Source organism: Mixophyes fleayi, chromosome 4 (assembly GCF_038048845.1).
Source record: "Mixophyes fleayi isolate aMixFle1 chromosome 4, aMixFle1.hap1, whole genome shotgun sequence".
Classification (NCBI taxonomy): Eukaryota; Metazoa; Chordata; class Amphibia; order Anura; family Limnodynastidae; genus Mixophyes; species Mixophyes fleayi.
In genome coordinates this window covers 277,508,728-277,536,553 of record NC_134405.1, presented here as the reverse complement: position 1 = coordinate 277,536,553, position 27,826 = coordinate 277,508,728, and the positions used below count along the sequence as shown (strand labels likewise).

Genomic DNA, 27,826 nt, shown 5'->3' with positions numbered 1-27,826 from the left:
GAGATTTGACTGGTAGTTTGCATCTCAGGACATCAGGGAAAGATGCAACAGTGCGGTGAGGGGCTCATATGCTACTCTGGCAGACTGATGAAATAGGACTATTTCGTAATAGTTTAGCTTATTAAACAAAGTCAGATATGTTTTTTATTTTGGAAGGAAATATTAGTAGATAACTAAACAAGTTGAAGCACAGAGGCAGAGCCGTAACTTAGAATTCTAGCGCCTGGGGCAAGAAAGACAAATGCCGCCCCCCTAGCACTCAATTTTAGCCAAACGAACCTAAAAAATTCCTAAATTGCACCCCCCTTCAGCATTGCGCCCTAGGCGATCGCCCCTGTCACACAGCCCTAGTTACGGCCCTGCACAGAGGTATATACCAGTTGCAGATAATGCTAAATAATTCATGCACTTTTATAACACAGGACAGCTTTTGCTCTGCATTCCTTTAGAGGTGACACACTGTGTCTTCTAGGGTTTCCTAAATGTTATTACAACCAAATTCCAGTAGTTCTAAATCCAGCCTACTTTTGTGTTGGCCCCACCTACAGTTGTTTTGGTGACAACATGAGGCCACTTAAATAATATTTTCCAGGGCCACTTTAAGTTCCCAAACAGCCCCGGTTTACATATATGCTGTAACTATGTGTGGACAGGCTGGATACTACTAAAGCCTTGCAAAAAGGATTCAAGCCATCCCCAACAGTTGCAGAGCTTTAAGTACTGAAATCTCACTGTGACAGCTAAGTGATATTGGTTCGGATCTGTCATGCTGAGGATAAGATTTATATAACAGTCATATAATAGATATAATAAATAGACACTTCACACATCCACTCTTTACAGAACATCTAGTTTTGGTTTCATTTCTCAGACCACTCCCTGTAATTTTTTTGTTCAGCTATCACTATTTTGTCAGTAGAAGAGAGGAACGGTAAGATTATTCTTAAGATATATAAGATATATAAGATATATAAGATATAGAAATGTAACCATACTTAAAGTGAACTAAGTGATATAATACTACAACATTATTACTGTTGTAAACTTGAGTTAAAAGTGTGCTGTCATTTTTAGTCATATGCTCTTTTACTTCCTGGATTTAGCAATGCAAGTTATAAGTGGATGTAAGTTAGTGTTAGTAGAAAGTAAGTTCATGGGAAATAAAGAGATGGTCTAGCTTTTAAAAAAAATTAATTTTTTAACAAAGTAAAGGTAATTTACAATATGCAAATGTAACCCCCTATCACTGTGTAGTGTGGGTGGCAAAGGTTAAACAGTGCACCTCCTTCTCCAACCCTGACTAGCTGACGGGCATGGATGTAAATGACCAGGGGGTCCCTGTACATGCAGGTGTTTCTTTGTAAGTAGTGGGACACAGGTGATGTCACTTTGTGATGCAGTGAAATAAAAGTCACAATAATTTGGGTGCCAGACCATCTCTATGACAAACTGAACTCATCTTCCTCCAGCATGATAATCATAATGGTTGTAGCAATAAAGAAATATATATACAGCTCTTTACTCTCTCCAGCAGAGTTCTTAATGAGCAATATGAATATGGTTGCAAATATATCTCTTTACCATACTTGCCAACTCTCCCGGAATGTCCGGGAGACTCCCAAAATTCGGTTCAGTCTCCCGGGCTCGTTGGCATTTCTCCCGCATCCTGGATTTCACCGAGAATCGCGTCAAATGACGCAATTCTCGGTGATTGACGCCATTTTGGAGGGCGGGAGGGGGCGGGACAAGGCCAATCGCGTCATTTTGGCCCCGCCCCCCACGACCTAAATTACGTTTTCGCGGGGGGCGGGACCAAAATGACACGTTTGGCCTCGTCCCCCTCCCGCCCTCCAGTCACGCCCCCTCTCCCGGAAACTTGTTTCCAAGAGTTGGCAAGTATACTCTTTACTCCACATGTACAGTACTTAATGTTATCTAGATGTCATATAATATAGTTCACAGGCCACTTACACTCCAGTACTCCATACTTCACTGCAGTTCACCCCTTCTCTGCAGGGGCATTCACATGGATGCTAATAGGCAGGCAGCTTCTCAATGCAGTTCTGACACACGGGGGTAAATGTATCAAAGTGCGAGTTTGCAACTCCAGCGATTTTCTCGGGAGAGTTGAAACTCGCCGATGTATGAAGCTGAGTTTTCAGACAAAATCGCCAGAGTTCTGCTTCTGTCAAAATCGCTACTTGCAAAATCGCCAGAGATCAAACTCACCACTGTTTGCCACTGCAGCTATACAAGTCTCCAATGTATGAAGCTGCGAGTTAGCAAACTCAGGAGAGTTTGCTTCTAAACACGCCAGATACAACACGCTGCTTGATAGCAGCGTGTTGTATCAACACATCACTGTTACACTACCCTGGCAGTGTTAAAAAGTTAAAGAGTAGATAAAAGTTTTTTTTTTTTAAAAAAGCGTGGGGTCCCCCTGCTATTTATGCTTAACCCTAGTGCTGCCTGACTAGTGCTTGTCCCGTGAAAATCGGGGAAAATTTTGCGTGGGGTTCCCCCGATTTTCACTTTACCAGCACTAGGCAAACCAGCCAGGGTTGGCAGCACTATAGCAGGGGGACGCGCGGCAGGGGTCCCCCTGCCATAATGACTAACCAGTCCTAGGCTGTTCAGCGTTGGGCTGGATTCCCTAGGGAGTGGGGTCCGCCGAAAAAAACGAGCGGGCCCCCCCCCTAGAAAGAACCAGCCCAGTGCTGATAGCACTAGGGCTCTTCCTACTACCCCTGGGCTGTGGGTAGTAGGGTAATACGGCGAGAAAGTGTTAAAAAAACAAACTGACACCAATTTTTTTTGTGGAACTACAAGGCCCAGCCAGCCAGGTTGCCCTAAAAACTGTGGCCATGCTGTTGCTTGTATAACTACAAGCACCAGCATACCCACGGCAGCCAGGGCATGTTGGCACTTGGAGAACCACAAGTGCCAACATGCCCTGACATCCCTGGCTTGCTGGGACCTGTAGTTTGGACTCTGATACTTCTCTCTGTGTATGCACAGCCCCTGGCTCTGACACTTGTTCACAAGACCTTATTTCCCACCTTTGCTCGTTCTGTTTGGCTAGCTAGGTTACATACAAAATACATTGTTATACATGAATTCAACAGAAAATAACAATCAGTCATTAGATATACTACATCACACCTCCCCCTAGAACTGTGACCTGTCACTGTCTCTCCTGCCCATTCACCACTTCTGCCCCATGGCGTGAGAGGTCATCTGCGTTTCCATGTTCTGCGCTCTTCCAGTGCTGAATGGTGAAGTTATATTGCTGCAAAATTAAACTCCATCTTAACAGCTTTCCATTATCCCCACAAACTGTATTCAGTAAGTTTAGAGGTTTATGGTCTGTGATAATGGTGAATCCCGTCCATACAAGTAGGGCTGTAGCTTTTGCAGTGCCCATGTGATAGCTAGGCACTCTCGTTCAATGGTAGCATACGCCACCTCTCGGGGGAGTCGTTTTATACTTAGGAAAATTATAGGGTGCTCCTCCCCCTGCGCTGTCATCTGGCTAAGGAAAGCTCCTAGTCCATAGTTAGACGTGTCGGTCTGTACTATAAATCTCTATTTGAAATATGGGGCCTGTTGAACAGGGAACTGGGCCAGAGCAGATTTCAGAGCTGTAAATGCATTCTCAGAATCCTCTGTTCAATTAACCACCTATGGTAATTTCTTTTTAGTTAAGTCAGTCAGAGGTTTGCTAGGGTGCTATAATGGGGCACAAATTTTCCATAATATACAGCTGTAATACTTATCGTGTCTCCCTGCATTGCTGTATGTGGTGTTCCACTCTGGATTCCTCTCTGCCTCAGTCCCAGTACTATACCTTCTCGTATATTGATGCTTACATTGCTATATGTTCTCCCTGTGATTTGCAGCACTTGTCGCTGCTTCCATTAATCTAACCATTCTCGTTATTTCTGTATTATGTACGTTACTAATAATTTCACGTATAAGCTGTAACATCTATACGTATTTATGCTTCTCCATTATATGTGATATCTGTATTATACATCCGCAGATTATACTTCATTCCTGTCATCTGTGCATATTTATATATATGTTTATTATCTCCTCATTGAAGTATTGAAAAAGCAACATCCATGTCTTACCTCCTTATTCTGGAAACACTAGTTAAGACTCAGCACCAGGTCGTGTACAGGCCTGCTTTGACTAATCAGGCCTGCATCAAACCAGATTCGTAACACCTGGCTCTGGGCGGAGGGTACCTCCCCCTACACGGTGCCCCAAGTACTGCACTTCACGCATGCCAAGCTGGCTCTTTTCTGGTTTGATAGTCAGACCTGCCTCAATAATTCGGCCTAACATTATTCAGATGGATCAGGTGCTCCTCCCAGGTCTGGCTGAACACCGCAATGTCATCCAGGTAGGCAACTGCATGTCCCTCCTGGCCCTCTAGCAGGTCATTGACCAGGCGCTGGAAGGACGCAGGGGCATTTTTCATTCCAAAGGGCATGACCAAAAACTTAAACAGCCCAAATGGGGTGATAAATGCGGACCACTCTTGTCCCTTTAGTGACAATGGGATCTGCCAGTACTGCTACTGAGATCCATGTTGGTGATGTTGGGTGCCTGGGCAATCTGATCTAGTCGTTCATCTGTCCTAGGCATAGGATAAGCATCAAACACTGTGGCGTCATTCAGCCTTCTGTAGTCTACACAGAACCTGGTGCCCCCACATTTCTTTGGGACCAGTACCACTGGGGCACTCCAAGAACTGTGAGACTCTTGAATTACCCCTAGCTACAACATCTCGTCTATTTCCATTTTCATTGCTTACAGCACTTCTAGGGAAGTACGATAGGCTGTCTGTCTGAGGGGGGTCTGGTTGCCTGTGTTTACATGATGTGTGACTAAGTGTTTTTTTCCAGGTTTCCCTGTAAAATGGGACTGATAGGGCTGTAGCATGTCAGCTAGCTGCTCCAGCTGAGAGTCAGACAGCTCTTCACTGTAGTGAGTGTCTGCTGGGACCCTGCCTCTTTAGCAGAAGTTGCTAAATCTACCAAGTTTTCAGACACCTGATCGCTCTCTGGCAGCCTACACACTGCTAATACACAAGCTTCCCTGTCATGAAAAGCTTTGTGCATGTTGATGTGATATATCTTCTGCCTATTTTGGCCCTTATCTTTTGCCATTACATAATTGACATCATTAATGCACTGTACTATGGTGTAGGGGCCCTCCCAGGCAGCCTGTAATTTGTTCTGCCACATGGGGATCAGAACCAGAACCTTTTGCCTACCTCAAATATGCGTTCTCTCGCATTGCGGTCATACCACAGCTTCAGTTTCGCTGCGTAGCTTTCAGGTTACTCTGTGCCATCCCCACTAAGAACTGCAATTTTTCCATGAACTGCACTACATGTTGTACCACTGACATTTCTGGAGTGATCAACTTTCCTTCCCATTCTTCCCTAATCAAATCTAACGGGCCTTGCCCCCGACGTCCATACAGGATTTCAAAGGGTGAGAAGCCAGTGGATTCCTGCGGTATCTCGTGGTATGCAAAGAGGAGGTGCAGCAGAAAGCTCTCCCAGTCTCTTCCCTGCGACTCCACAAAAGTCCTAAGCATTTGTTGCAGGCTGCCATTAAGGCATTCGCACAGCCTGTTGGCATGCGGGTGATATGGGGAAGTAATTAAATGATTCACCAGCATCTTTTTACAACAACTCTGCATGAGGTTAGACATGAACTGGGTAACTTGATCAGTTAACATTTTTTTTGGGAACCTCACCCTGGAGAAAATAGTTATAAGGGCATCTGCTACTTTCTCTGAGTGAATGGAGGAAAGAGCTACTGCTTTTGGGTACCTAGTAGCATAATCCACTACAGTCAGAATGTACTCTTTCCCTGAGCTACTGGGAATGGCTAGACCCACAATATCCACAGCAACCCGTTCAAAGGATTCTGATATGACAGGCAGGGGAATGAGAGGGGCCCTCCCCACATCACCAGACTTCCCAACAACTTGGCACAAATTGCATGAGTGGCAGTAGTTGGCCATGTCAGTCAGCATGCCAGGCCAGTAAAACTTATGTACCAAAGTGTCACTTCAGAGCTTGTCAGAGTTGCACACAGCATGAGGCCATTCATTCAAATCACTGCCTGAATCTGCAGCTTCTACAGTGAGGAAGGGGGGTGGAGGGGGATTGACTTCTAGTGAGCGTCCCTCCACATTTTCAGGGGTTAATGCACAGCTCCTTTGTGCTGCTCTCTGTGTCTCTACTGCTGAAACATTGGATACATTTTCACACTTTGGGTCACCTTCAGAACTGGGCACATGTAAATCGATCTGACTTCCTAAAACATTAGCAGACATGGTATCACATTTAGGCACAATCTCACACGTTTTGCCCTGATCAGATTCACAATCTAGGGGATTTAAAGTGTTAGTCTCTCCAATCAGAGCATTATCAACAAACACATTGGCACATATTCCCTCCCTCTGCATTACAGGTACCTGCAAATCTGCATGACTATTCTCAGCAGCACATGAAATTACATTACCTATTTTTGCACTCATGTTATGCTGGTCGGCAGAATTCACCTGGGAAAGATGATGGTTAGTTTGCATCAGTGCATCAGAAATGATATCACTTTCATTTATATAAGCAGCGTGCATGTTTCCCAAATCAGTCCCCAACAGTACCGTGGCAGGCAGATTATCTAGTACCTCAACATCTCGTATTCCTCTGCCAGTTCCCCAATCTAGGTACATTCTGGCTAGGGGTACTGCAGAATGTAGGCCCCCACTCCTCGCACAGCAATAGTCTTCCTGGGAATAATGTTCTCTGGGCTCACTAAAGCCGAATGTACAAGAGTCAGGTCTGCGCCAGAGTATAACAACCCAAGTGTGATTTGGTGTCCTACCTTAACCACTTGCAGATTGTCTCTGGGGTGTTCTTGGGGCCCTCCTGCACACAGGAGGACCGGCACTGGCTTTCCTGCCGGGCCCCCCACAGGAAAAGGAGTTGTTTTCTTCTTTCTGGGGCAATTGACACTGATGTGCCTGACTTCATCACATGTAAAACACTCGTCGCCAGTTGCCAAAACAGGTTTTCCCCCACCCCCCCAAAAGGTGCAGCAACAGCTGGTTTGGTTGACGGGGGAACTCAGAGATGATCCCCCAGGTTGCCTCTCTTTCTGCGTTATTTGTTCTGGTACTCCCCAACTCTTCTTTGTTACAGGAGCCCTGGTAACTGTGTACTTGTTGGCCAGGCTAGCAGCCACTTGTGCTGTCTTAGGGTCACGATCCACAACCCATTCTCTCACCTCAGCTGGGCACAGTGTGAGGAACTGCTCCTGGAGAATAAGATCTTTTAGCTTATCATAGTCCAGTACCTGCAATCCCTCAAACCATTGATGCATCATGGATGATAATTGCGCTAACAGTCCGGCATAGGTATTAGAGGAAGCAAGCCTCAGGAGTTATGTTTAATGAAAGTAACACACCTTTCTTAATTGCGACATAATCGCCGTCCACTTCTTGGGGAAGGTCTGCAAATGCTTCCAAAGCTTTCTTTCTCAGTTCAGGGGTTAAATAGCTGGCCCATTCACTGGGGTCCAGCTCAAACTGTCGGAAAGTCCTTTCAAATCCCCTCAGGAATGCATCAAGGTCACCATCTTTTTCCAGTACAGGAAATTGGTCGTGCCTGGGTTTTTTCTACACAGACCTCAGTCCGCCGACGGTCTGCTGATCCTGGCGAGCTCCAGTTGGTGTTTGCGTTTAACTTGTTGCTCTGCTGCCTCCTGTTCTGCGTGAAATTTGGAAGCCTCCCTGTCTGCTCGGCGTTCTGCATCCTCTTGGATTTGCTGGACCAGCTGCAGTGATGTTGCAGGATCGGCATCCTTCAGCTGTTTAAGAGTAGTGTGAAGGTAACTGTCCAGGGTAGACCCCTCACTTGATTCAACAGAGGTATTTGTGGTAATGTCCAGTGCTGACTGCTTACCTGAAGCAAAGAGGTTTTCACCACTGTCTCCTCCGGGTCTTAGTTTCTGATCAGACTCTACAAGCGCTTGAATCAGTTGCTCTCGGTTCCTGCCGGGGACAACAGCAATTCCTCTTTCGATACACAAAGCCAAAAGCTCATCCTTTTTCATCTGCTTATAGTCAGGGACCATCCTGGAGCTCACACTTCCACCAAACAAAAAAATAGAAAGAAAACAAGAAGGGGCGAACAGAAACTATATGTGCAATATGTCTTTTAAAATTTTCCAAATACAAAAGTGGAAGCTGCTCAAATCAATTTATAGGCCATAACAGGTGCTTGAAAGGGTGGGGTTATCCTGCAAGGAAACTACACACAACATTTTTTCCCCCAGCAGTCTTTAAAAATTTTGTAAGCCTTGAGCGTAATCTCCAGTCAATTATAATGCCGATTCTCTCTAGAATCACACACCAGTAATTCATTTAAGTTCTTATGATAAAAAGAATAATATTATCAATCCCACCAAGCTGCCAACCAGTTTGTCACAAAAGCCCAGCCTATCCCAGATACAGCAATCTGAATAGCTGGCCGCGACTAGCGTCACCTTAGTCACTTAGCAAAGAATACGCCTTTTCTGCCACCACTATGGATTTAGTATGGGGTCCCCCCTCTATTCAGTATTAACCCTAGTGCTGACAGACTACTGCTGGTTCCGTGAAAATCGGAGGGACCCCACGCTAATTTTTTCCCCGATTTGCTCCTGGTGAGCAAGAAGAAAGCTCAAGTATTACGTGACAGGATGGTGTCTCCTCCTTCAGTTTTTCAGTCAACTGCTGCTCAGAAAAAACTTAGCCTTCCCAAGAGACCCAGGGATGATGCAGATGACTCAGCACAGCATTTTGACATCTGGTCTGGTCTAAAAGAATTGACCAAAAAACGTGACACCTCTGCCGTAACTCCGTAACGACAGCATAGAAATAAACACATCAGACATTCCCTTTACATACTGGGAGAAAAAAAAGGGAATTTGGAGACGCATGGACCAACTTGCTTTGCACTATCTAAGCTGCCCACCCTCCAAAGTGCACTCGGAAAGAGTTTTCAATGTGACAGGTGGGAGGAGCAATCATTCTGAATTCAAAAGGACTGTAGGGACGTGTGAGGTTCCAGGAGAGTGCAAATGTAGCCAGAGGTAAGATGAAAGCTGCTTTACTTTATGTTGGCTATAGGAAGCATGTTCGTGTATGACTGCAGGTCAAAATCACATGTATCCTGAGGTAATAAACTTTTGACCCTCACAGGACGTGGCTCTCCTGTGACAGCGCAATCTCTGTATGCTAAGATTGTGTTCACTTATCATAGAAGAGTACGTCTCATGCATCAATACTTTAGGATGCATGCCATTATGGAATTGTGGTGAGTAGTTACATATTATAACTGCTAGTGGAGAGGAAGGAAGGGTGAGGGGCATATATATGAAGGTGAGAGTGGGCTGGGAAGATATGACAATGGGAGGGAGGCTGGAAGTCATATATGATGAGAGGAAAGTGGGGGGTGCATACAAACAGCCCAAAGCCCCAAGAAGTCCTAATCCCCGCCTGCTGCATCCCCAGCAGACACAAATAAAAAGAAAAAAGTAGTGGAAGTAGGCAGTGATTAATGAACCATTCAATTCATTTTTATTTAATACATAAGACATTTTACGAAGATAAAGGATGCCTTTCTCAACTATATTCATGGTATAGATTCATATTCAAGTACAATAAACAATGTTAGATATATTAAAACATATGCTAAAATAAATTTTTCAATGCCTATTTTTCTCTAATCTGACTTTAGCAGGAAGGTAAATAATTCATAAAAGCTAGAGAAGATGTTCTATTGTACTGTACAGCTGCCATTTGGGAGGTGCAAACTGCCACATTTACATTTTGAATATCCTGTACAGCATATCATATAATAATTCTTCACAAGGTTGTTGTTTTTTGCTTTTCAGGTGGTGTCCATAATGCAAGATACATCTCAAAACATCTCCATTATTCCTCAACCTAGAGGGAACAGAGCTACTAAAACGTCCTGTCTCTTAATTCTTCTATGCACCATCCTTTTGTACCTGCTTGGAGCTGGAACTTACACAAGCTCCCAAATTGCCTATAACCTGGCGATTAATTTTGTCATTGCACAAAGTTGGCATTTCATAGTAGGCATATGTGACTTTTCTGAAGAAATAGCTCATGTGCACACCAGGTAATAACAAATTAGGCAGTTGCTAATCGCTACTAAAGTTTATTCATGGAAAACATTCAAGCTCCTTGTTACACAATGGCACATTTCTGTAAAATCCCTATCAGTAATGCATGTTATAGCAGACCTGTATATAATATTTTTTACTTAATGGGGTTGGTCACCTAGGACCCCCTTTTATTCCACTGCACCACTAAATATGTGGCCTTTTTAGCCCAGATAGTGTACAGTTTTACTCTAATGCTCACACAATATGATATTGTGGACAGCACAGTGGAAGTGTGGTTAGCACTTCTGCCTCACAGCACTGGGGTCATGAGTTCAATTCCCGACCATGATCTTATCTGTGTGGAGTTTGTATGTTCTCCCTGTGTTTGCGTGGGTTTTCTCCGGGTGCTCCAGTTTCCTCCCACACTCCAAAAACATACTGGTAGGTTAATTGGCTGCTATCAAACATTGACCCTAGTCTCTGCCTGTCTGTCTATCTCCCTCTTTGTTTGTGTGTGTGTGTGTGTGTGTGTGTTAGGGAATTTAGACTGTAAGCTCCAATGGGGCAGCAACTGATGTGAATGAGTTCTCTGTACAGCGCTGCGCAATTAGTGGCACTATATAAATAAATGATGATGTGTCTGCATTTTCTATCCTGTACACTTCTTCAACCCTATCCTGCAAGTGAGAAGTGACTGCATGATGGGATGAAAAAATACTTTGCTTTGTAGAAATTGATGCGACATAATGATAATAACAAAATAACAAAATAGTATTTAAAACCAATACCATTTATTTTTTAAGGTATAATGGAGAACACATGAAGGCATTAAAAGCAAGCCTCAATGCCATGAATGTGGGTCTTCTGATTTCAACTGGCATTTTTTGCTATATATTTTATAAAGAAGAATTGTTGCCAGAACTCCCTGGGACGATTAACTTGCTCATGGTGATTCTTTGCAATTTGCTATGCTGTTTTTTCAGGCTTCAGGTATGGTAACTTGTTTCTATGTCTCCATTGCATGTAATTTTGTAGGACAGAATGCTGGATTATGATTTTATAACATTGCTTTATGAAAATGTATAAATAGCTTTACATTTATATTGCATAGTTGACTTTTATTATAGCTCAGATTAATTAATTAGGTACTATACTCTATACTTATTTTATTTTACAAATGTACCAACAATACACCCTCTCTGCTCTTGCTACCAGCACCTTTATAAGTCAGCAATGATGAAGTATTACCCATGCTAATACAATATAAGGTAAAAGAATACTATGATAATAATAAGCCAAAACAATACAGGAAAAATGTCTTATCTGCATTTGTCTTTTTCATGGGTTTCACTAAAATCATAATTCTCACATCACATTTCAGATGTATTCTGTTTTAAGTGGTTTTGAGGTTTTTTTTTAAACATGTTTTATATTGATAACCAAGCTATATTATTTTCTACCACACCACATTACTGCTGTGGTATGAAATAATATAAGAAGTGGTTTTAAAGAAAGTCTGGTGATCAAAGCTGCAAGGCATTTTACTGCTGGTTCTCCACTAATACAGAACTAACTATGCTCTGCCTGTCCTGTGGTGTACAGTCATTATACAGGAGGCTCTCAGACAACCTCATGACGTATTGAATATAGGTGTGTCATAATATGCTATCCAATCTGGTGCCTGTACAATTTCAGTTTTGCAATAGTTGTTACTTTTGTAAATATGTAAAAGTTGAATGGATGCTATCATGTATCATTTAAAGGTGCCGTTGCTATTTCAACCAAATAATATCCAAGAATCTGGTCTTGTTTAACAAACACCCCCAAATTTCTTTTACTATACCAAATTCCCATCCCATTCTAAAATACATCAATTTGCAATTAAGTGTAATATATCCACCAATCAAAATATACTACAAGTGTTGTGCTGATGTCTGTAGTATATGTGTGTTTACATCTGTACTGTACTCTCTGGTAATGTTGTTCAAATGAATTGGATGATATGTCCAGCGCACCCTCTCCTGAAGGCATTCCATCAATGGCTTTTAACAGGATGAACACCCTGCATGGTTCCACCCATCCCTTCCTTCCCTTTACTTTCTCAGGCTTAAAATGATTAATGAATGAGAACCAAAATGTAACTGATGTTGTAAATAATGCATTGAAATATTTGTATTAATTCCAAATAATCTGTTAATTTTCATATATAACATGTTTATATATACTGGTTAAAAAGTGGCCAAATTTCTCTTTCTGCAGGATCCAACACCAGCAGCTATTTCTGAAATTACTGAAAAGAAACACTTGAATGTTGCCCATGGGCTTGCATGGTCCTACTACATTGGATATTTAAGCTTTGTCCTGCCAGGTAGGAAGCATTATGTCACATGTAAGGAGTGAGCAGTTGCATAGAAAACTTCAATAGAGATCAACATTAACTGTTCTATCATACACCTGCCATAGTATTATAGGTGGATATCTTCGATTGAGAAAACAAACTGTTGTTTTACAAATAACAATGTATTGCATAGTCTCATATTTTGAAGTTCGTATATGACCGTTAAAAATAGTTTCCAGAAAGAAAAAACATTTCCATGCTTGTCATGGTATGGACATTTTTAGACAATTCAGTCTTTTATCCATTTGATTTTATCCATTTCACTACTCCTTATACACTATACTCTCCACATATAAATTTTTAGTTTTTCTCACATATATTTTACAGATTTGAAGAATGTGGTGAAACAATTCAATGAAGAAAACAACAATTTACTGAGATTTCCAGAAACCCGGAAGTTGCATATTTTGATGCCTTTGAGCTGCAAAATGTATGGGGACTTGAAAGAGGCAGATAACAACATAACATTTCTTAAAGAGGTTCCGCCACTGTACAAGGATCGAGCCGGCATTAAAAGACGAGTTTTTAAAAACAATGTATATCGCATTTTGGATGAAGAGCACAGGGTATATGAGTATTTATGTTATAAAAGTTATGGGATGAGAGATAAGATATAATAGCATTGTGGGAGAGTACTTAAAATATGTTTAGTATTGTAGAATTGCATATATGTCATTATTCTTCTTTTGGACAAACTAGATTCTTCTTCAAGCCAAACAACACTGGTTCTAATTAAGATTCAAAATCCAATTAAAAATGTATTCACATCAAGATAACCATTAGAGAAATTAATAAGGAAGATTAGATCAAACTGAAATAATAAAAGGCAATAAAATGGGCAATAAATGGGTAGTGGTACAGGGAATGGACCACAGAAGTCAGAATGGTCATAAAAATCTCTGATAAGGGCGTTGCAATAACCAGAAGTTACAAAATTACAGAGTTACATAGTAACATATTTAGTAAAGCTGGAAAAGATTTACTTAATAAAAAGATTGTAAAGGGCAGTGCCCAATACTGAACCCTGTGGTATACAACCAGGGGATGGCTGGCTGGCCTGTGGTACAAGCACCAGAAAGCAGCCTATGTTTTTCTACTGACACAATGGAAAAAGGGTTTGTTGAAAACTGAGAAGGTGTAGTCTTTCTATTGTGGGTATATAGCTAATTAAGTCTTTGAAAAAAGTTTGTCATAATAGAACATTTTAGTGATCTCTACCTAATGCAGAGAGCATTGCATTGACCTCTATACAATGCAGAGAGGATCCTTGTAACTGATATAGAATGCAGAGTGCACCCTAGTGACCGTTAAACAATGCAGAGAGCATCCTAGTGACTGATATACAATACAGAAAGCATCCTAATGATCTCTATACAATTCAGAGAGCATCCTAGTGACCTCTATACAATGCAGAGAGCATCCTAGTGACCCCTATACAATGCAGAGAACATCCTAGTGACCTCTGTACAATGCAGAGAGCATCCTAGTGACTGATATACAATACAGAAAGCATCCTAATGATCTCTATATAATGCAGAGAGCATCCTAGTGACCTCTATACAATGCAGAGAACATCCTAGTGACCCCTATACAATGCAGAGAACATCCTAGTGACCTCTGTACAATGCAGAGAGCATCCTAGTGACTGATATACAATACAGAGATCATCCTAGTGATCTCTAAACAATGCAAAGAGCATCCTAGTGACTGATATACAATACAGAGAGCATCCTGTTGATCTCTATACAATGCAGAGAGCATCCTAGTGACCTCAATACAATGCAGAGAGCATCCTAATGATCTCTATACAATGCAGAGAGCATCCTAGTGACCTCTATACAATGCAGATAGCATCCTAGTGACTGATATACAATACAGAGAGCATCCTAGTGATCTCTATATAATGCAGAGAGCATCCTAGTGACCTCTATACAATGCAGAGAGCATCCTAGTGACTGATATACAATACAGAGAGCATCCTAGTGATCTCTATATAATGCAGAGAGCATCCTAGTGACCTCTATACAATGCAGAGAGCATCCTAGTGACCCCTATACAATGCAGAGAGCATCCTAGTGACCTCTGTACAATGCAGAGAGCACCCTAGTGACCTCTGTACAATGCAGAGAGCATCCTAGTCACCCCTATACAATGCAGAGAGCATCCTAGTGACCTCTGTACAATGCAGAGAGCACCCTAGTGACCTCTGTACAATGCAGAGAGCATCCTAGTGACCCCTATACAATGCAGAGAGCATCCTAGTGACCTCTGTACAATGCAGAGAGCACCCTAGTGACCTCTGTACAATGCAGAGAGCATCCTAGTGACCCCTATACAATGCAGAGAGCATCCTAGTGACCTCTGTACAATGCAGAGAGCATCCTAGTGACCCCTATACAATGCAGAGAGCATCCTAGTGACTGATATACAATACAGAAAGCATCTTAATGTCCATTATACAGTACAGATAGTATCCTAATACATAATATACAATCCGGAGAACATTATAGGCCTCTATATATCACAAAGAACATTCTAGTAAATAATATTCAAAACACAATACATACTAGTGGTAACTATCCAGCACCAACCCTGTTCCAACCATATTAGCCATATTGGCTCCCCCCTAATTCCTAGTTGAAAGTTTCCAGCAGCCATTTAGCCATCTTCTCTACAGCTGAACTCTCCCCAATGCAACCCATTCCTACTGTAGAGCCTGTAGTAAAGGAAGATCTCAGCCTAATTCTCTAAAAACCTCAAACACGCAACATTTCACAGTTTTTCATGTCAATGTCTATCAAGTCTACTTCGTCATTCCGAGCCCTTCCCAACAATATATTTACCCAGTCCACTATATGCCAAAACAGAGAACCTAGGAGACAGCAAGCTGTTCATCATTCAAGATGCTGGTTACAGTTTGCCCAATCTATACTCATAATAAATAAATCCCCTACTGCTGCCATCTGTCTGACCTTCTGTACTCTCATATTCCTCTCTTTTAACTGCAGAATTCTGCTCTATCCTATGTCTGTACCACCATGTAAACTGGCCCCGACCAGTGCCTTCTCAGTGAGCTGCAAACTACTCTCCATGATGTCAATGGACCCCAGTGTTGTCATTTGCTCATTTAGATCCAGAGTCTGCTGTTCTAGATGAACAAGTCACTTACATCTTGCACAGCAGTATTTAACCATTGTCAGTTGTTACAGAAATGTATACATACCACAAGCAAATGGAAGAAGCATACCTAAAGTAATATTTCCACCCAATTATGATCCATTGGAATATTAGAGCATGTTCAGTACTGCCAGCGGGATTGTAACTAAAAAAGTATAGTCAGTTATCCCCTACAAAATATTGAATATTGAAATATTGACATTTATAAAACTGACACATTAATACATAATCCCTAAAATTCAATCACTGCTCAGTGTAATTTTAACAAGAACAATAAATGTCTAAGTATAAAAAATGCTATATCATAAATGTAACATTAAATTAATTTGGAAAACCAAATATTATATTTTTACCAGTTATTGGGCTCACCATCTTATCACCCTAAGAAGCAAAGAGGCTACTGCCAGCGATAATCCAACCAGCATTATGATTCGGCATGGGGGAGCTTATTTATCAAGTATCTCAGGATTATGTTTATTCTTAGCATATTTTTTTAAAGTAGTCATTTTATAAAAAACTATTTAATTAGTAAAATAAATAAAATTGTGTTTATTCATCTATTAAAAACATTAGTGTTTTTTTTTTTTTAATAACGGAACTAGAAGACCAAATCTTGGATTGACTAGCCTAGCCAAACGGTAACTTAATATTACCGCTCTGAGCCAGTATCCCCGGGGTAGATGAGTAATGCTTAACTGCCTCAGTGATCTTTTTAATAAGCAGTGATTTTAAATTAAAGTTATGGCTGTGATAATTCAAATTGTAATAGATAGGCCCCCAAAATGTTTGAATTTGTTGTCATTACCTTTTATGCAATACAGCCATTTAAAATCACAGTTTTGAAGCTTTAAAAGCATCTAAGAAAGGAAAACAATTTGAATTGAGAATAATTATTCTATTTAAAACTGAAAAATAAATCATAGTTACTTAAATCATAGTTAATCTTGGTTTTCTAAGTAATGTTCAGAGTCCTCCCCATTCCACTGTTTAGTACTGCTCTCTGCAACAATCCTTTTCTACACAGGGCCATTATTACTGCACTCATACAACACAATTCTATGACAAGATTCTTATATCCCCTCCTAGCACTAACCTAATTCTTCTCCCACCTTAGTAACTCTGGTTACTACTATGTAATAATTAATTTCAGGAAGAATCACAAGTAACCATTGTATATGTAGCTTGGTGACAAACAGTGTGTGTGGAACAGGGACAGGAGAGGGAGAGAAAAGACTGCCCTTTTCATACCCATATTCCTTTCACAGGGTTAGTGTGCTTCTAACTAGTACTACTTGTACCAAAAATAACTCGGTATTGCGAAAACTTTTAAGAATGAATGGTCAGTCAAAATAATTCTCACCACCTACTATGGTATTTGTTCAGATTTAGTTACTAAACTCTAGCCTATGGTATGGCCTTCTTGCTTTGTTTTATTTTTTTTCTTGCTTGGTTTGTGCAAACTGTCCATCAATGCAGTAGGCAGGGGAAGCCTGGACTGGGGGGCAGGGGAGCATAGTGGGCTACCTTGGGCAGAGAAACTGGGCCACCTGCTTTTTGTTCCTTTAATATGTTCCTAATAGGCTGCTGAGTCGAGTCTTGCCCCCCTCCCAGGCTAAAATTTGCCAGCCCTCCCATGGCAGTAAGTGATGACATTGGCAAACACAATTAAGAAAATCAAGAGTACTCACATAAAAAGTTGTCAGATACTTAATAAAGAAACACAGTGATTCCTGTGAAACAGCCCTGTACCTATTGCTGACCAAAGCAAGTTGATGGTAATGTGCAACATTTAGTCTACAGGGCCCAAGAGTCTCTATTTTTGCAATATTAGTAGCTTTGTCCATACATAACCATACAGTTTATATGATTTTTACATATATGCAGATAAGAGGGGTGTGCATGTGGTCCTAATATAATCCCTATTGAAAACCACTCACCCCTTGTCCACAGTAAAAAAAGGGGTAACAATGATGTGTTCCTGTGTCCATGATGAACCATTTTACCATTTTATATTTTAGTGTGTGAAAATGTCTTGTGTATTAATAATATAATTTGTTTGTGTTTCTTAGCCATACTACTGTATTGTGGAATATGCTACACCTCTAGCATCTCTGTACAAAATGTCAGATATAGCAAGTGCTGCCTTCAGTAAGGAGGATCGTATACAACAAGCCAAACTCTTCTATAGTACTTTGAAGGAAATCCTAGAAAATTCAGTGGAATGTCAAAATACTTTTCGATTAGTAATTTATGACGGTGAGTTAACCAATTTTTTGATAAATAGATTATTTTATTTCTCAAGATGCATAGGTTTTGTTTTGCTGGTTTAAAAAACAAAATAATTCAAAATAATCTTATTTTTTATTTGCAAAATGTATGATTTGTTTTTATCTGAGCAATTGAATTGCTCATTGGGACAATGTTTTGTATAAATTGCATACATATATAATTGCTTTACTCTATGTAAAAGGTATTTTTCTTTCCAGAGATCCAGCGGTCTATGCTATTGTAGTTTCTTCAAAACATCAAAGGTTATTGGGTTAAGAGGCAAAGAATATACAATAGCTAGAGGAAGGAAGAATACATTTATTTTCAGATTTCTTGGTTATATTAATGGTCGAAGTGGAAATTTAGAAGTAGCGTTATGGAAAATGCAAGAGAATGGAATTTGATAGTTGTACAAACAAAGCAGTAGGAGAAGTGGCTACATGACATACCGCCATATACAGGTCCACTTCAACCACTGGGTTATATTATGTTGCAATCAATTGATCTAGGATTCTGAAACAGATTGACAGGTTTTTATCATTGTTTAACAATTTATAGATCGATCTCTGTTTTTGCTACAGATTTATAGTAGCAAAAGTAACATGGTAGTTGCAATTCAATGGTGGCTTCAGACATACACATGTGGTTGGAGTTAGGTGACTGAAGATCTGTAAATGTTCCATGGCATAATGCAGATGGTGACAATGGGGTTTAGTATGTGGGCAGCATCAAATAATAAGAGTTCAATATTTTCTCTAATTGAATATAAACTGTCACGCATTGGGGTCTTAGACACATTTACCATGTCCTATTATATCACGGCTATCTGGGTCTCTCCTGATGGCCTGCGGCAGTCTTGAGCACCACTTATTAATTTGTAAACAAACACCTACTGTTTGTTCTGCTGCATGGGTGGGGCCATTTTGGAATCTGTCAGGTTATCCTTCCATCCCAACCAGATTTCAGCAGCTGTGATTACATGATCCATGAACCAATAAGTATTAGGAACTAAGGGTGTGCACCGGGCACTTTTAGTGTTTTGGGTTTTGGGTTTTGGGTTCTGATTAGCTTGAGGTTTTGGGTTCTGATTTTTTTTGCCAAAACACCTGACGAAAGGTTTTGGTTCTGATTTCGGGTTTTGGGTTCTGATTTATTTTTTAAAAAGCATAAAAAGAGCTAAAATCCTGTTTTTTTGTTGTTTTCCACTCCTACGCTATTATTAACCTCAATAACATTCAATAACAATCATTTCCACTAATTTCCAGTCTATTCTGAACACCTCACACCTCACAATATTGTTTTTAGTCCAAAACGTTGCACCGAGGTAGCTTTCTGGACTGCGTAGTGGAGTGGCCCCGGTACCCAATTTGGTACCGGGGCCACAATACCTCCTCCAACCATGGTACAGAGCATTCATCATTGAGATCCCATCAAGTATGTCAAAGACAGACAGGGTCGAAGTGTTATTTGTTGACTTTGGGAACAAAAAAACTGTCCCTGTTGCAAATCTTCGTGCAATGAAGAGTGACTTTTTCATTTAAAGGCTCAAGCTTTCAAGTGTAGTGTTTAGAAGTTATATTATACTTTTGGTTTAATTTGTTTAATTTGTTTTAATTTTGTTTTACTTTGTGCTCATGGCAAACGACTGTTGAACGGTCACATAATGCCAAAAAAAGAGTTGCAAGATGGAATTGTCCTTGGGCCCTCCCACCCACCCTGATGTTGTTGAAATAGGACATGCACACTTTAACAAACCAATCATTTCAGCGACAGGGCCTACCAAACTACTGTGGCTGAAATGATTGGTTTGTTTGGGCCCCCACACAAAAAAAGCTATTCATCTCTCCCTGTACAAACTAAACTGGCTCTACTGAGGCAAGATGTCATCCTCATCCTCATCCTCTGATTCCTGGCCCCCTTCAGTGTGTACTTCCTCATCCTCACACATTATCAATTCGTCCCCGCTGGACTCCACAATCACCGGTCCCTCTGTAGTCTCTGGAGGCCATTGCTGGTCTTGATTGAAGAATTGATAATTCATTTTTATGAACATCATTTTTTCAACGTTCTGAGGAAGCAACCTCCTTCGCCGCTCACTGACCAGGTTACCCGCTGCACTAAAAACTCTTTCCGAGTACACACTAGAGGGGGGACAACTCAGGTAAAATAGAGCGAGTTTGCACAGGGGCTTCCAAACAGCCTTTTTTTCCTACCAGTAACAATATGGACTGTCTGACATGTCTATTTGGATGGTGTCAGCAAAGTAATCCTCCACCATTTTTTCAATTGTGACAGCATCCAATGCAGCGACAGTAGACATGTCTGCAATGGTTGGCAGGTCCTTCAGTCCGGACCAGATGTTGTCTGCATCCCCGCTAGCGGGTCTTTTAGGAAGACTGAGTTTTTTCCTCGCAGCCACAGGTGTGGAAGAATATGAAGGTGGAGCTATTGGTATGTCACGGTCCTCTTCAGAGGACAATCTCCTGACCAGCAGGTCTTTGCACCTCTGTAGACTTGTGTCCACCGGAAACAGAGACACAACATACGCTTTAAACCGAGGATCGAGCACGGTGGCCAGAATGTATTCCTCTGACTTTAAAAGAGTGACCACCCTCAGATCCTGGCAAAGCGTACGAAGGGCTTCATCCACAAGAGCTACATGCTTGGTGGAATCGCAATGGTTTACCAGCTCCTCCCTCACTTTCTCCAGCTGCTTCTGCAACAGCCTGATCAGGGGAATGACCTGACTCAAGCTGGCAGTGTTGGAACTGACTTCTCGTGTGGCAAGTTCAAACGGCTGCAGAACCTTGCACAACACGGAAATCAGTCTCCACTGCGCTTGACTCAGGCGCATCCCCACTCCTTTTCCTATGTCGTAATTGGCTGTGTAGGCTTGAATGGCCTTTTGCTGCTCCTCCATCCTCTGCAGCATATAGAGGGTGGAGTTCCAGCGCGTCACAACCTCTTGTTTGAGGTGATGGCAGGGCAGGTTCAGACTTTTTTGATGTTGCTCGAGTCTGCGGTAGGCACTGGCAGAATGCCAAAAGTGTCCAGCAATTTTGCGGGCCACCGCAAGCATCTCCTGCACACCCTTGTCACTCTTGAGGTAATGCTGCACCACCAAATTAACGGTGTGGGCAAAACATGGGACGTGCTGGAAATTGCCCATATGTAATGCCCGCACAATGTTACTGGCGTTGTCTGACACCACAAATCCCCTGGAGAGTCTAAGTGGGGTAAGCCACTCCGAGATTATTTCCTTCAGTTTTTCTAAGAGGTTGTAAGCGTTGTGCCTCTTACTAAAACCTGTGATATACAACGTTGCCTGCCTTGGCACGAGCAGCCGTTGTGGAGATGCTGCTACTGATGCAGCTGCTGCTGTTTCTGCGGAAGGCGATGCATCTACCCAGTGGGCTGTCACAGTCATATAGTCCTTAGTTTGCCCTGAACCACTTGTCCACATGTCCGTGGTTAAGTAGACAGTGGGTACAACCACATTTTTCAGAGCACTGAGGACACTTGTTCTTACTTCTCTGTACATCTTTGGTATCGCCTGCCTAGTGAAGTGGAATCTCGACGGGATTTGGTACCGGGGTCACAATACCTCCATCAACCGTCGAAATCCCACTCCACTGATGGCGGACACCGGACGCACATCTAACACCAACATTGCTGTTATTGACGCAGTTATCCGCTTTGCCATAGGATGACTAGTGTCGTACTTGGTGCTCATGGCAAATGACTGTTGGACGGTCAATTGTTTGGTGAAAGACGTAGCGGTCTTTCGACTTCCCCTGTGGGAAGATGACAGACTACCAGCAGCAACAGCAGCAGTGGCAGTAGTAGGCGTACCGCTGCAGGATTCCTCGGATGAATCCCGTATTGAAGAGGACTCAGTCTGGCTGGTGACATGGCCTGCAGGACTGAATCTGATGGAGATCGTGGAGGAAGTTGACGAGGAGGGTGTTGGTGGTATGTATCCAACAGGAACAAGGGATTTAGGTGTCCCTGGACTGCTGCCGGCCTAGCCACAGGTCCTGAACTAAACACTGAATTATGAAGGTTCTTTAGGTGACGTATAAGTGAGGATGTCCCTAGGTGGCCAAGATCCTTACCCCTGCTTATTTGAGCTTTACATAAGCTACATATGGCCATACATTTGTTGTCCGGATTCGGATAAAAATAACTCCAGACAGAAGAGGTGGATTTTTTGGTCTTCTGACCAGGCATGACGATGGGCTTTTTCATCCCATGGACATCAACTTTTCCCCCCCCGGGTGCCTCATTTAAAATAACCACATCAGCATCCTCCTCGTCAAGTTCCTCCTCAGCGCCAGCTACATCAATAGCCTCCTTGACACCTTGATTATCCAAATCTGGATCTACACTGTGGGTCTTCCTTCCAGCATATGCAGAGGGTGGGCTGCAAATGGTGGATGGAGTCACCTCTTCCCGTACAGTGATGGGAAGGTCAGGCTTCGCAACCACCAACACCCTTGGACTCGCCTTGGGGATTTGTGATGTCATCTGTTTAGAAGGCAGAGTTGTTTGCTGTGTTGTTGCTGACAGCATAACTCTTTTAAATTTTTTGGAGGGGGGGAGGAAGAGGGCTTAGATCCTTGGGTGAAGCTGAACCACTAGTCCTGAACATGGGCCAGGGCCTAAGCCGTTCCTTGCCACTCCGTGTCGTAAATGGCATATTGGCAAGTTTACGTTTCTCCTCAGATGTTTTCAATTTTCTTTTTTTGCTAATTTTAGAGAACTTTGGTTTTTGGGATTTTACATGCCCTCTAGGAGATTGGGCATCGCCCTTGCCAGACTACGTTGATGGCATTTCTTCGTCTATGTCATGACTAGTGGCAGCAGCTTCAGCATTAGGAGGAGGAAGTGGGTGTTGATCTTTCCCTACTTTATCCTCCAAATTTTTGTACTCCATTATATGCAGCACAAGAGAGCGTACCCCTAAACCACACACACTCGGCAAAGCCTTTACAAATTATCTGCGGCACAGGAGAGTACCACTGTACTGGAGTTATACAGCAGTACCTAGTATTTTAAAAATAATTTTTTTATATTTTTTTACAATTATTTTTGTATAATTTTTTAATTTATTTTCTTCTTTTTTTTTCTATAATTTTTGTAATTTTTGTATAACTTTTTAATTTCGTTTTTAGCAGAACAGAGCACAGGACACAGGCAGCACCACTGGACTCAGCAGGACAGAGCACAGGACACAGGCAGCACAACTGGACTCAGCAGGACAGAGCACAGGACACAGCACCACTGGACTCAGCAGAACAGAGCACTGGACAAAGCACAAAAGTACCACTAAGATTAAAACATGGACAGGAGCTCCCTAACTGCAAACTCTCTCACGAGTGATCACAGCCAGAATGAAGATGGCGGCCGCTAGCGCTGAATTTATGACATCCGAGTCTCGCGAGATCCGACGCGAGACTTGGATGTCATAGCCTCGGTTTGGCTCCGTTTGGCGCCCAGAAGTTCCCGAACAGTGCTCGGATCTCGTTGGATCCGCACTGTTCGGGTGGGCTTGGATTTCGGAAATCCGAGCCCGCTCATCCCTATTTGGAACACCCTATTTAAACCTGCTCCTGAGGTCTGCTCATTGCCAACACAGCACACTTTCTCTTCTAAGGATAGTTCTTGACTCCAGGTTCCAGTTGTTTCCAACACTGTTCCTGAATTACCAAGTGATCATCTTTCTTCTAATACCCTGCATTTTCAAAGTGCTTATCTTTTCTGCAAATACCCTGCATTACCAAGTGATCATCTGTCTGCAAATACCCAGAACTTCCAAAGTGCATGACTTTCTGCGCGTTGTCACAATCTGCCTCCTGTAGCTCCTCTTTGCCAGGTACTATGTTGAACTTTTGCCTTTGTGTGTATCCAGCCTGCAGTACCACTGTTACAACAAATGGGCCACTGTGGTAATTGGATTGCTGGGGGAATTGAAAAGGGCATTCCAGTTAATTTGTTGCCTTAATCTCTGCTGGTTCTCCTGTGAGTTTTCCTTGCTTGACTTCCTGGTTTTGACCTCTGCTTTCCCCTTCATTTTGGCATCTCTTCCTGTGACCCCTGACTCGGCTTTGTTATGACAGCACCCACAGTTCACATCCTGTCTCCAGTATCTTTTGTGTATCGGTCCACAGACAAATGCATCCTGTGTGTCATCTCCACTGTCTAGTGGTAACGTATCGCAGACCATTGCAACCTGTCTCCGGTATCTCCTGTGTATCAGTCCGCAGACTATTGCACCCTGTGTGTCATCTCCTTGCTATAACGGCCATACTCTGCTGACTTTTCATACCTTACCATTTATTGCATCACTTACCTGTGAAACCTGTGGTAAATAAAAACCACACCGTTCCACTTGCATTTTCTCAGTGGTTTTTATATTGGGAATCCTGACACATACCCTGCATTTCCAAACTGGTCATCTTTCTGGTCATAGTGCTTATTTTGCAGTGCTAGGGATTTTCCCAGTATCACCAGTTCTGTAGCCGGGACTGGATCTGAGTCTCTAGGGCTCATTTCCAGTTCTATGTATCTGTGAGTGGGTTTCAGGTCTGTGGGTGTCTCACAGTTCAGAGATATCCATTCCTAGTCACAGCTCTCAGTGCCTGTCTCCAGTTCCAGCTGTTCTGAGTGTTTGTGTTACACATTCTGAGCTCCTAATAGTGGGTTCCAGTTCCATGTGCCTGGTTACAGGTGGTAGGGTTGAGTTCCCATGAACAGTTCCAGAGTGCTGCTACAGCAGGCTTCAGTTCCGTACTCTGGTGCATATTCAGTACCTAGACTCCCATCTTGCTAGTGCTACTCAATGTACTCCAGGTGAGCAGAGGTTTATCAAGGCCTCCAGTTCCTGTTACACTCCTGCTTCCGCAAGACCAAATGGTTCCAAATCGGATCAAGAAAAACAGACAACTGTGACATATACATTTCATATTTAGGTTTGAGTATGAATAGCGATGTTCAGGGGTGTGATAAACTGAATGAACATGCTTGTATTATACTGTATGTCTAGAAACCTTGAATATCAAGGTTTAGCAATACTTATACAATGACTAAAAAGTGAAATCTATTAAATTAGGTGATCCTATTTACTATATGGCAGAGGGACACAAATTACAGACAAACCAAAACAGCTAAAGACCATTATCTATTAATTATGATTTTGATTCACTACATTTTTGATTCACTACACATTTCTCAGCATGGTATATATGCATAGAGCAAGAACTACACTGCAAAATGAACACTGACAAATCAGAATTGTATGCATATTTCAGGGCATCATAACTCAACCCTCATACCCTCAGTAATTCCACAAGAAGCCTTTGACATAAATATACTGACACAATACCTGACATGGAACATGGTATAAGCCACAGCAGTTTTATTCAATGAAAATTACTACGAACAGATACAACGGAGCCATACATTGATATCATTTAAAGATCATAATAAACTTTTATATTAAATATGTATTAGCCAATACTGTGAGTAGATTACATTAGGTCTAAAAATAGTTGAAGGCACAATATATTTATCTATCATGATGTAAAAGTGAAATCTATTAAATTAGGTGTTCCTATTTACTATATTATCCCCTTATGCCTAAATGTCCATTCAGTGTTCATAACATAAATGAATGCTGCTGTCTTTATATCATTTGCATTCTAAACATGTGTTTGTATTTAGAAAATACATTACTAATTCAATTATTCAATGCATTGTTTCGTTTCAGATTGCTCTCGGTCTGATGAATATGACGAGCACTTGCTATCTCAGGAAATATTGAAGCATTTAAAGCAACAACATTCTGAGGAATATAATCTGACTTAAATTAATTAAATAACTCTATTCTATTAGTTTACAGTTGTTTTCTATTAAAGATTTCAGATCAAAATCCAGTGTAATGGAGAGAGTTAGAGTTATGTACTAAATTTAATGGAGATCTCAGAAGGGAGTATTGTTATTTATTTCAATAGTTCAAAATATGTTTGTGTGAAGAAGTAGTAGGAAATCAGGTTGACTGGGTGGGATACTTAGCTGCCCATATTTGTTGTAATTTTAGATAATTAACTGGATCACACTGCCAACCATTGTACCTCCTGTGAATTCCAAAATGAAGGCTAGTAACATTTGGATTAAATTACATCTGGTATGATGTAAACACAGGTGGAACAATGAACCCAATGGTTACATATTTAGGGTCAAGGGCTTAAGTATCATAGGTGTAGGGGGAGCAGTTTCTATGGGGCCCCCAGCTGGGGGAGGGGGCATCTACAAAGCCCCAGGTGTCAGTTTTTCAGTATTAATTGGGATCCAGTTGTTGACCACAATCCTAAAAAACGGCATCACTGCAGTTTGGTGATCCACATATGTGACCAAATTGCTCATTGATATTGTCTTTGTTGATTGTGCAAAAAAGGCAGTCATAGTGATGGTATCATTAACTTTACAGGGAGCCAATTAGTTTTTTCTCTCACTAATTTCATGGTTTTATTAAAGTAATTTATACTGTCTTTTTTTTTTAACACAAATGCTATTTGGGGCTATTGTTGATGGATATCAGTTGTTGGATAGGAGTATTGTATGCTGCATGGTGTACCTTGTAAGTTAATGCCTAACTACCTTTCTGGTGATTTGGGGTATGGAATAAATAAACTGACTGTCGGGAACATAGAGAACTTACAGTTATTTATAAGGGTTAACCCATTCCATAATTGTGGGTGATAAGGCCTAAATAATAACTGCAGTGTAAATATGGTATACTAATTAAATCCATTGATAAGTTGAACTACTGAAGTGTAAAATGTGAAAACAGAAAGTCTGTTGTATGTGCATTTGATGGCTCTGCACATTCCAGTGTGAGAAGATAGGAGTGTCACCTGTGACAGCTTCAAAGAGCCCCTGCTGTGAGATATATCCTGGCCTGGGAGGGAGTTTTGACACCTGAATAGACTTTTAGGAACCACTCAGCATGGTGTCTCGCTCAAAGTGCCCACGTGCCGACTTGGCTATATGTGATATAATTCAGTTTTAAAATATGACACTTAAAATCAATAAAAGTAGTGATCATCCACATATTCCTCAATAGCATGATGAAGGGCAGCTCCTATGTCAAATTAAGAATTCTGCCCCACAGAGAAGTTAGGAAATGAGTGTAAGCTCTACGAATACACTGTATTTTGGCATGTTTGGTATCAAAAGATGGAGAAATTCATAGGGGATTTATTAATAATAAAATTGGGTCTGTGTGACACTCCACAGCAAAGTTAGGTCACATAGTAGAATTGGGTAGTAAATCAGACAACATGCAAATGATGATTGAAAAAAGTATCACAGACCACAACCCCTCAGGAGGTGGGGAGGTGTAAATGTGTCTTTAAAAAGCTGACACCAGTTACAACAAATTGTCAGTCTTTTGGGAAAAGCAATCCTCATTGATAAGCTGTCCATCTTCCTAGCCAATTTCCCATGGCACAGATTATCCAATTCATGTAAGTGATACTTTGAATGTAACCGCTTTTATTTTAAACTGCTTTGCTTGTGTATATAATATCAGTTGGTAATTGTTTTTCTTTATATCTGAATGCCCTGTACTTTTGTGCATTAAATCTATAATTTAATATGTGGCGTCTTTGATACTCTAACAAATCCATTAGCCTGTTAAGAAGAATATAGCTCGACCAAGTTAACCCTTTGAATGTTGTTGTGTGATTTGTTGATACATTTGATTAACAGGCTTAGTGTG

General features: G+C 41.5%; 1 protein-coding gene across 1 annotated transcript; it reads left to right on the top strand.

Annotated features, from left to right (window-relative positions):
* Positions 1-859: 859 nt before the first annotated feature.
* On the top strand, positions 860-27,701 carry STING1 (stimulator of interferon response cGAMP interactor 1). The gene is made up of 7 exons (XM_075209768.1): positions 860-931; positions 9,966-10,216; positions 11,006-11,192; positions 12,462-12,570; positions 12,928-13,166; positions 17,847-18,033; positions 25,814-27,701. Exons 2-7 carry the CDS (start codon positions 9,978-9,980, stop codon positions 25,909-25,911), a joined length of 1,059 nt encoding a protein of 352 aa, XP_075065869.1. The 5' UTR covers positions 860-931; positions 9,966-9,977; the 3' UTR covers positions 25,912-27,701.
* Positions 27,702-27,826: the final 125 nt, after the last annotated feature.